Below are 8980 nucleotides of genomic sequence, written 5' to 3' on the forward strand. Positions count from 1 at the left end.
GTCCTGCGGACTGAAGGGTCCCAGGTTCGATTCTGGTCAAGGGCATGTATCTTGGTTGCGGCCACATCCCCAGTAGTGGGTGTGCAGGAGGCAGCTGATCGATTGTTTCTCTCTCGTTGATGTTTCTGACTCTCTTCCTCTCTGTAAAAATACCAATAAAATATATTTTTTTAAAAGAGAGAGAGTAGTTTGTAGTGTTCAGTTGAAAGAACAGAAACAGTCAATGTGGTCAGTTCTTTGGGTGTCATCCCGTGCACCAACAGGTTGCCGTTTCAACTCCTGGTCAGGGCACATGCCAGGCTGTGGGCTTGATCGGCGTACAGGAGACGGCCGATTGATGTTTTGCTCTCACATCAATGTTTCTCTCTTCCTCTCTCAAGAAAAACATCAGTAAAAAATGTTTTAAAAAATGAAAGAACAGAAATACTGTATTTATTGATACAGGAGAGAAAGCTGAGATTTTGGTGTTGATGCAAGTAAATAGGCAGATTCAGTAGTAGGAAGATGAAGTAGGTCTCTACTGACTGCTTCTGAGTCTCAGTATTAATATTGAGGTCCCCCATCTGAGAGTGGGGAAGGAAGATGGGGACGTTAGACAGGTAAGCAAAAAGGAGAAGGTATAACGTATTTTCCTTGGAAGGTGAAAAATTGTGGGAAATAGAGAAGGAAATGAAAGGAGCCATGCAGTTATGATTTTGCATGTAATAGTATTTTTCTTATGCTTTAATAGCCAAAGCCTTTTCATGAAATTGAGGGTTCGATTTAGCCTCTACATATCTACCCACCCACTTAAGTATTCACACCTTTGTTTTGGGAGGCCTGTACTGGGCAGTGGTTTCTTAGTGACATACATCTGTGGATAAAAACCTTAAATGTAATGAAATTGAAATATTTTGTAAGTTGCCTATGAACTGAAAGCATTTTTTTCTGTCACTGTGCTATATTATATTCTCTTATTCATGGAGTTGTATATACCATGATGTGGAAGGTATTTAAAAGAAAGTACTTGATAATGATAATAGTTATATATTTAGTGTACAGAAGACTTACACATTAACTGCATTTTTTGGTTTGCTTATTTCACAGAATGAAATAGAAAGTGGAAAAATAATATTTTCAGAGCATCTTCCCTTAAGTAAGTTACAACAAGGCATAAAATCTGGTACATACCTTCAAGGAACATTTAGAGCCAGCAGGGAAAATTACTTAGAAGCTACAGTATGGGTTCATGGAGATGCTGAAGAAAATAAAGAGGCAAGTGTGTAAATATATTCCTTATATACTAAATACTTTTTGTTCATTATTTTCTTTTATAAGTGTTTAAAATTTTATATGAGAATTTAAATTTGCTTTGTACTCCCAGTTTATCAGCTTGAAAGCAGTTTGTGGGAGGTATAGATACTAGAATTAATCACTTTTTTAGAAAACTACTTATTGAAGAAAATAATTTCTATTACCCTACTTTTTATTGTTTAGTCAATCAAATATTAATGAATAGGATACCTCTTTTTTATATATTAAGACCAGTTATGGGGAAAACTATTTACATAACATGTAATTGCTTCAGAAGACTACATACTTTAAAGTGAATAGCAATTATTTTGGGATACTTACTGTTTGCCGTATACTCTGCTAACTGCTTTGCATGCTGCATTTCATTTAATCTTCAACCCAGCCTATAAAAGTGGTACTCTTTGTGTTTCACCAATCGGGACCCTGAGGTTTAGAGAGGTTAAGAAATTTCCCTAAGGTCTCTTGATACTAATGTAAGAGTTATGGCAGAGCCATGAACACAACCCATGTTTTCTGACTATGTTTTTTTCTACTTGATATTGAGAAATTATGAGGGTGTAGTAAAGGGACACGATAAGGAAGAAAAATATAAAGGAGGACAAATAGAAATACATAGCGACATTCAGAGTATATCTAAACTTCTTTTAGGTAACCTTCCAATTATTACCATTAGAATATCTGGACACATGCCATTTACTGTTTTACAGATAATCTTACAAGGGCTTAAAAATTTAAATCGAGCTATTCATGAAGACATTGTGGCTGTGGAGCTTCTCCCCAAAAATCAGTGGGTAGCACCATCTTCTGTGGTTTTACAAGATGAAGGTCAAAATGAAGATGATGTGGAGAAAGAAGAGGAAACAGAACGCATTGTATGAAACCAAGCAAGTTTTAATTTTTGTCTGTGTAATTTTTGTGTAATTAGTCAATGTGTTACTTTTGGAGAATATTACACAGATCTCATTGCTTTCAGATTTATTGAACAAAATTATAGTTCTACACAGAGTTGATTTTTTTCCCCCCTCTATTTCAGTAGTCTTCTTTTAAATCAATATCTGAATTGGCTCAAGTAAACAGGTTTAAGTACAAAAAGACTGTTAACTTGAGTATGAAACTGGAACCAGTGAGTTTTAAGTAAATAAAATTAAAATTTTCTGAAATGCTTTTATGTAATGTTAAAATTCCCTTAGTATAATAGAAGTTCTACTGGGCCTTTATATTTGGGTCTGTTTAATAAGCCCTTCTCTATTACCATATTTATTATGAAAGAGAATACTTTCGGGTGTTCTTAGGAGCCAAAGTTTACCTGATACGATCAGTTTATTTCCCTATTTTAGAATTAACAAGAATAATGTAATTATTCATACATTAGTGGTTCTTTTTCCATGAATTACATTCTGGAGTCTTACTATGACATTGTGCCTGTAGAGTCTAGGCCAAAGAAGAGTGTTTAGAGGTGAAGTACCATAAGATTCTTTTGCTGTTTCTAATAAGAAATATTCTTTGGATTTTTATTTTGGATAAAAAAGAACCGTTAAAGATATATCTCTTTTTTTAAGGATTTAATAAATGCCACGCAGCTAATTAGTGCATACTACTACTAAAATCCTCGTCTATTAATTCCCAGACCTCTGTATGTGTTAGTAAATCATGATATTAAAATTGAAAAAGAGTTGAATTCTGACATACTTATTCAGTTATATTAATTTTTTTCAATTATCTCTTTGTAGTCCCTTATTATTATGGAAAATGTCTATGCTTTGGTTTGGCATGCATTGCCTAGAATTTTGAAACATCAAGATTCTGTATTTTTATGACATAATTTAGGGCCTGAAAATATTAGTATCCATATTTGTATTTTAATTATGAAGGGAAATTGTGTCATTGTACTTAAAAGAAAAATAACAAGATTTTTATTTTTAAATCCCAGCTGAAGACTGCTGTAAATGAAAAAATGTTAAAACCTACAGGTAGAGTTGTAGGAATAATAAAAAGGAATTGGAGACCATATTGTGGCATGCTTTCCAAGTCTGATATTAAGGAGGTGAGTATATAATAAAAAATGATATAATTTAATAGAACTTCGAGCCTTCATCCTGTGATTTTTTGTGTGTATGTGAAATACTTTTTTTCTAATTTTCTCTAGTCAAGAAGACATCTCTTTACACCTGCGGAGAAGAGAATTCCTCGAATTCGGATAGAAACCAGACAGGCGTCTGCTTTGGAAGGACGGAGAATTATCGTTGCTATTGATGGATGGCCCCGAAATTCCAGATATCCGAACGTAAGTTTGAATTAGTAATTTTATTTTAGAGTAATTTATTTAAAATTTGGGAATAAAATTGATTCACTTAGTGAAACTAGAATATGCTTGTTTGTAAACTTCATACTTAAATTTAGGAATATTTCACAGAATTACTTGATAAGTAGTGCATCCAATTTGAAAATTAATCTTATGAAATTCCAATGTAAATCATTTGGTTACTTTTATTCAATTTTTCAAACAAATAACTTTTGATAGTGACTACAAAAATGGTGTTTAAGACCTAAGTAGATGCCAATAAACAGATTTTAAAGCTAGTATATTTGAAGCACATTTTAAACTTGAATGATTATAGGAAATAATCTAGGCCGTCACTAAAGTCTTCATCATAAACACTTGAGAATTATTATCTTTATCAGCTTTAATTTACCAAGGAGTCATTTCTAAGAAGTAGTTATGGGTACATTTAGAAATATTAAGGTTACAAATAAATGCTCAAGAGCTCAGTGTGATAATAAAATATAAATTACCTAATAAAAAGTGATAAAATATACCTTTCTAATAATAACTTTTGGTTTTAGGGACACTTTGTGAAAAATTTAGGTGAAGTTGGAGATAAAGAGACTGAAACAGAAGTTTTGTTACTTGAGCATGACGTTCCCCACCAGCCTTTTTCACAGGCTGTCCTTAGCTTTCTACCCAAGATGCCCTGGAGCATTACTGAAAAGGTAAGTTGATAAGAATTCTTAGTGATTTTATAAATGACTACATCTGGTTTAATTTTGTTTGAATTCTGTATGTGGTTTTAAATATGCAGAAACTGATTTCCCCCTCCCCCACATTTAGTTAGTTAAAGGTCTCTTAGCTATTACAGAAATCACTTCCTTTACTAAAAGATAATTTTTCTAGAGGACCCACTACCTTATATCAAATTTTTCAAAGGCAAGGAAACCACAAGTTGCAAATCATGTCTGGTAATCAGTAAGTCATAAGATGAAGTTGTTGTTTTGTTTGTTTGTTTTAAATTCAGGGTGTCCCCCTGTATATTGTTGATTTCATAAAAGCTGTGCTGCATTTGTACTACCAAAACAGTTTTTTATTTCTTAATCATGTGGCATCTTGTAGGACATGAAAAACCGAGAAGACCTGAGACATCTATGTGTTTGTAGTGTGGACCCACCAGGATGTACTGATATAGATGATGCTCTGCATTGTAGAGAGCTTGAAAATGGAAATTTGGAGGTATTCATTTTGTAATTACATTCTTAATTAAATATAGTTTTGTTTTTCAGTTCATTTTCTTTTCACCCATCGTAGAATTTATTTTTGAATTATTAGTGCCAAGTATAGTTGGTTGTAGCTGCAGAGACTAATGGGCATGTTTTAAAAATTGAAATGGTGAATGTGACAGTCTTTTTTCAATTTAACTAAATTTATTAAAACTCTATCCAATTAAACATGTTGATATCTTTTTATTTTTATCTTTTTAAGGTTGGTGTTCATATTGCTGATGTTAGCCATTTTATTAGGCCAGGAAATGCTTTGGATCAGGAATCAGCCAGAAGAGGAACAACTGTGTATCTTTGTGAAAAGGTAACATCATCTGTTTCTTTTTTTTTTTTTTTTGGTATTGATTTCAGGGAGGAAGAAAAGAGGGAGAGAGATAGGAACATCAATGATGAGAGAGAATCATTGATCAGTTGCCTCCTGCATATCCCCTACTGGGGATCAAGCCTGCAACCGGGCATGTGCCCTGACCAGGAATCAAACTGTGACCTCTGTTTCATAGGTTGATGCTCAACCACTGAGCTGCACCAGCCAGGCATGTTTCATTCCTAATAATAAAATCATCTGAGGTGTTTGCTTAGGAAAAGACAGCCTCAGTATTTAGTGAAATTTGATGAATAACTATTATAGTAATTGTCCAGTTAGTTCATAGGGACCATGTGCACTTGTGAATTCTTGAATAGTCGAAGTTTGGAATAGTACATGAATTAGCTAAAAGACTAATAATATATAGAATAAGGTAACCTTAAATCAATGAAAATATTGCAATGTTTTTTGTTATTGAGTGGTCCAAATAACAGGTATGTATAGCTGATAGAATTATTCAGTAGCATTTAACTTATACTATTTATGGGTAACTAATTAAAATGTACTTTTTGTTTTTTATAAAGTTAAGTAATGAATTTACTCTGTCACAGTTTGCTATTTATTCTTCTTTATGTATAGTCTCATAAAGTTACAGGGAAAAATTGTGATAGTAGAGGGGAAAATTAAGCTTAGTCTGTTATGAATTCATTGTCAAAGTTCTATGTAGTTTTTTTACATAAAAATTTAGTGTCATCTTTTTTAGTATTTTAAAAACACCATATCGTTTGTGGAAAGCCTTGGAGAAAGGTCCAGTCATAGAGCTAGCAGGTCTTGTGTCAGTTATCTAGTATACACTTCATATCCAGACTAGAGATTTCAGACTCTCAGAGGACAGCTAGGTGTTTAGTGTAGAGGACTTATCCTTAGATCCACTAATATGAAGTCCACTTTCCTTTCATTGCTTTCATTTAATAACAATTTTTTGTAAGTACTTTTCTAGAAATAGACTTTTTATTTTATGTTTTCTTAATTCTATTCACAGAGACCAGAATATTCCTCCTTCCTTACTAAATTAATGCTGCTTGAGAATAGAACCTCAAATAAAAAAATGTATGGAAATAGCTAAGTAATCTGCAACTCTCTTTTATCTGTTCCAGAGGATTGACATGGTTCCAGAGTTGCTTAGTTCTAACTTATGCTCCTTAAGATGTAATGTTGACAGGTATTTATGCTTGTTTTTTCATAAGAATATAGTAGTTACTATTTTAACTGATTCCCATGAACAATTATTATCTATTTCTCCCCATAGGCTGGCATTTTCATGTATTTGGGAAATGAATCACAATGCTGAAATCTTAAAAACGAGGTTTACCAAAAGTGCCATTAATTCGAAGGTTAGTTTCATGGTTAATATTTGTTGTTTAAAATCTTTGCTACTTTTGACAGTGTTCTAGAATGTTTTGAAAAAGCTTAGGCTTAAGAATAGTTAAGAATTTTTTCCCTAGTGTTACAACAAAATCTAGATTTTTGAAGTTACCTGCTTAATTCTTTTTTTTTTAATTCTTGATGTTATTTAGAAATGAGTTTATGTAGCCACTAGAGGCCCAGTGCACAAAATTCATGCACAGGTAGGATCCCTAGGCCCTGCTGGCGATCAGGGCCGATCAGGGCCTTCCGGCTGCCAGCCAGGGCCTCCCTTTGTTCCACACAACCCCCTGGTAGTCAGTGCACATCATAGCAAGCAATTAAACTCCTGATCTCCTGGTCAAATTCCCGAGGGGACACTCTGCATGTTAGCCTTTTATATAGAGAGATTTTCCTGTATTCAGACACTGAAAGCCTGTATACTTAACATACTGTGGCCCAGTAGTTTAATTGCTAGCTTTACCCAGTGGCCAGATAAGTTTCTACTGAACAAGTACAAAAACGTTTTACATAAATGTTAAAGGCACGCTTTAAAATTAAATACCCATTGCATTTTGAAGTTATTTATTACATGTTCTTACAAGCTAATATCTTTTTAAAGTATGATACTCTGTAAAACACTGTAATACGAAGCGAGAATTCTTATGATCCGTCTGCAATGTGTTAAAAAGACCAAATAGGTGGTTTTTGCCCTGACTCAGGAATCCCATTCATTATCTGAAGCAGTCCCAACTCATGATTGGTTAGCATTTTCAAAGTTGGCCTGTATACTATCTTCATATTTATTCATAGAAATTATCTTACTAATCAGTGTTGGGTTGCAGCAGACCTAGCCTGAGATTTGTGTTCACAGAATGTCTTCCTCATCTTTTTCCGTTTTTTGTACTTCTCCCCAATTCCCTTTATTTTTATTTTACCCTGAGTCTTCCCCTAAGGTTTGCTAAACCCCTTTCCTTCCAGTGTTCCATTTCTAAAATTTACCTTCTTTTTCTCTGCATTTAACAACATTCTTTCTGTTATAATGAACTAGCAGTTGGCGAGAAAGCTGTGTTAGACTGACAGTGCTATGTGAATGATTTAAGCCTTCCTAGATTTTATATTTAAACTAGAGGCCCGATGCACTTAATAAAGTTTTCTTTAATTGTTCACCATTGTGTAGGGGATTAATATCTTGTAGGAAGTATTTCACTCTACAGTTATTATCAGAGAATAATCAAATCTTATTTTCGCCTTACCTGAGTATTTATACATTATTTATATGAAAGTAAGATGAGTTTCAGCAATGTATATACCAACAATACTGCCATATTATTTTAACTTAAGTTTGCTTATGTAGCATAATGCATCAGATAAGTTAATGAACCAGAAATCAGATGTGGAATATAAATATTACACTTAGGAATGTCTCTTTTGTTAATGATACTTAGTTTTTTCAAAAGCATGGATTTTATGTATTGCAAATATAAGAAATGTAGTAAACTAGTTTTTATAATTTGAAAGGGTTATATTAACATATGGTTTCTTCTTTAGGCTTCCCTTACATATGCTGAAGCTCAAATGAGAATTGATTCAGCAACCATGAATGATGACATTACCATTAGTCTCCGTGGACTAAATAAATTAGCTAAAATTTTGAAAAAAAGAAGAATCGAAAAAGGGTACATTTCAAAATTATCTATTAATATAGTTCTTAATTCATTTATCTTGTTAAGATAACTTTCAAACTCTTTAAAGTGTCTTATCATGGATAATGATTATTTATTTAATAGGATGAATAAGGTCTATTATGTAGAGCAAGCATATCAAACTGGCGGCCCAAGGCCACATGCCTCATTTATTTGACCCCTGTTAGCCTTTGAGTTTGACATGCTTGATATAGACACATCTACTTCTACCTACCTTTTTAAAATATATATATTTTTATTTATATCAGAGAGGAAGGGAGAGATAGAAACATCAGTGATGAGAGAATCATTGATCTGTTGCTTCCTGCACACACCCTACTGGGGATTGAGCCCCAACTGGGGCACGTGCCCTTGACCAGAATTGAACCTGGGAACCTTCAGTCCCCAGGCCAATGCTCTATCCACTGAGCTAAACCAGGTGGGGCTATTTTCATGGTGGGTTTTTTTGTTTGTTTTTTTTTTTTGTTTTGTTTAAAGGGATCCTTATTTTCTGCAAGATGCTCTAGGTCAGTGGTCACCAAACTCATTAGTCAACAGAGCCAAATATCAACAGTACAACGATTGAAATTTCTTTTGAGAGCCAATTTTTTTAAACTTAAACTATGTAGGTAAGTACATTGTTATTAACTTAATTAAGGTACTCCTAAGGCTTAGGAAGAGCCACACTCAAGGGGCCAAAGAGCAGCATGTGGCTCGCGAGCTGCAGTTTGCCGCCCATGGC

The 8980-nt window shown here is 33.7% G+C and overlaps 1 protein-coding gene across 1 annotated transcript in view; it reads left to right on the plus strand.

The window, feature by feature from the left end:
• DIS3 (DIS3 homolog, exosome endoribonuclease and 3'-5' exoribonuclease) overlaps window positions 1–8980 on the plus strand; it is a 28593-nt gene that overhangs the window by 10583 nt on the left and 9030 nt on the right. The window contains 10 exon segments of the mRNA XM_006753741.2: window positions 1087–1254; window positions 2001–2165; window positions 3224–3337; window positions 3440–3577; window positions 4138–4284; window positions 4682–4798; window positions 5048–5149; window positions 6307–6371; window positions 6459–6543; window positions 8105–8232. Coding sequence (XP_006753804.1) covers window positions 1087–1254; window positions 2001–2165; window positions 3224–3337; window positions 3440–3577; window positions 4138–4284; window positions 4682–4798; window positions 5048–5149; window positions 6307–6371; window positions 6459–6543; window positions 8105–8232 — 1229 coding nt within the window.

This window comes from Myotis davidii, unplaced genomic scaffold (assembly GCF_000327345.1).
Source record: "Myotis davidii unplaced genomic scaffold, ASM32734v1 scaffold10, whole genome shotgun sequence".
Classification (NCBI taxonomy): domain Eukaryota; kingdom Metazoa; phylum Chordata; class Mammalia; order Chiroptera; family Vespertilionidae; genus Myotis; species Myotis davidii.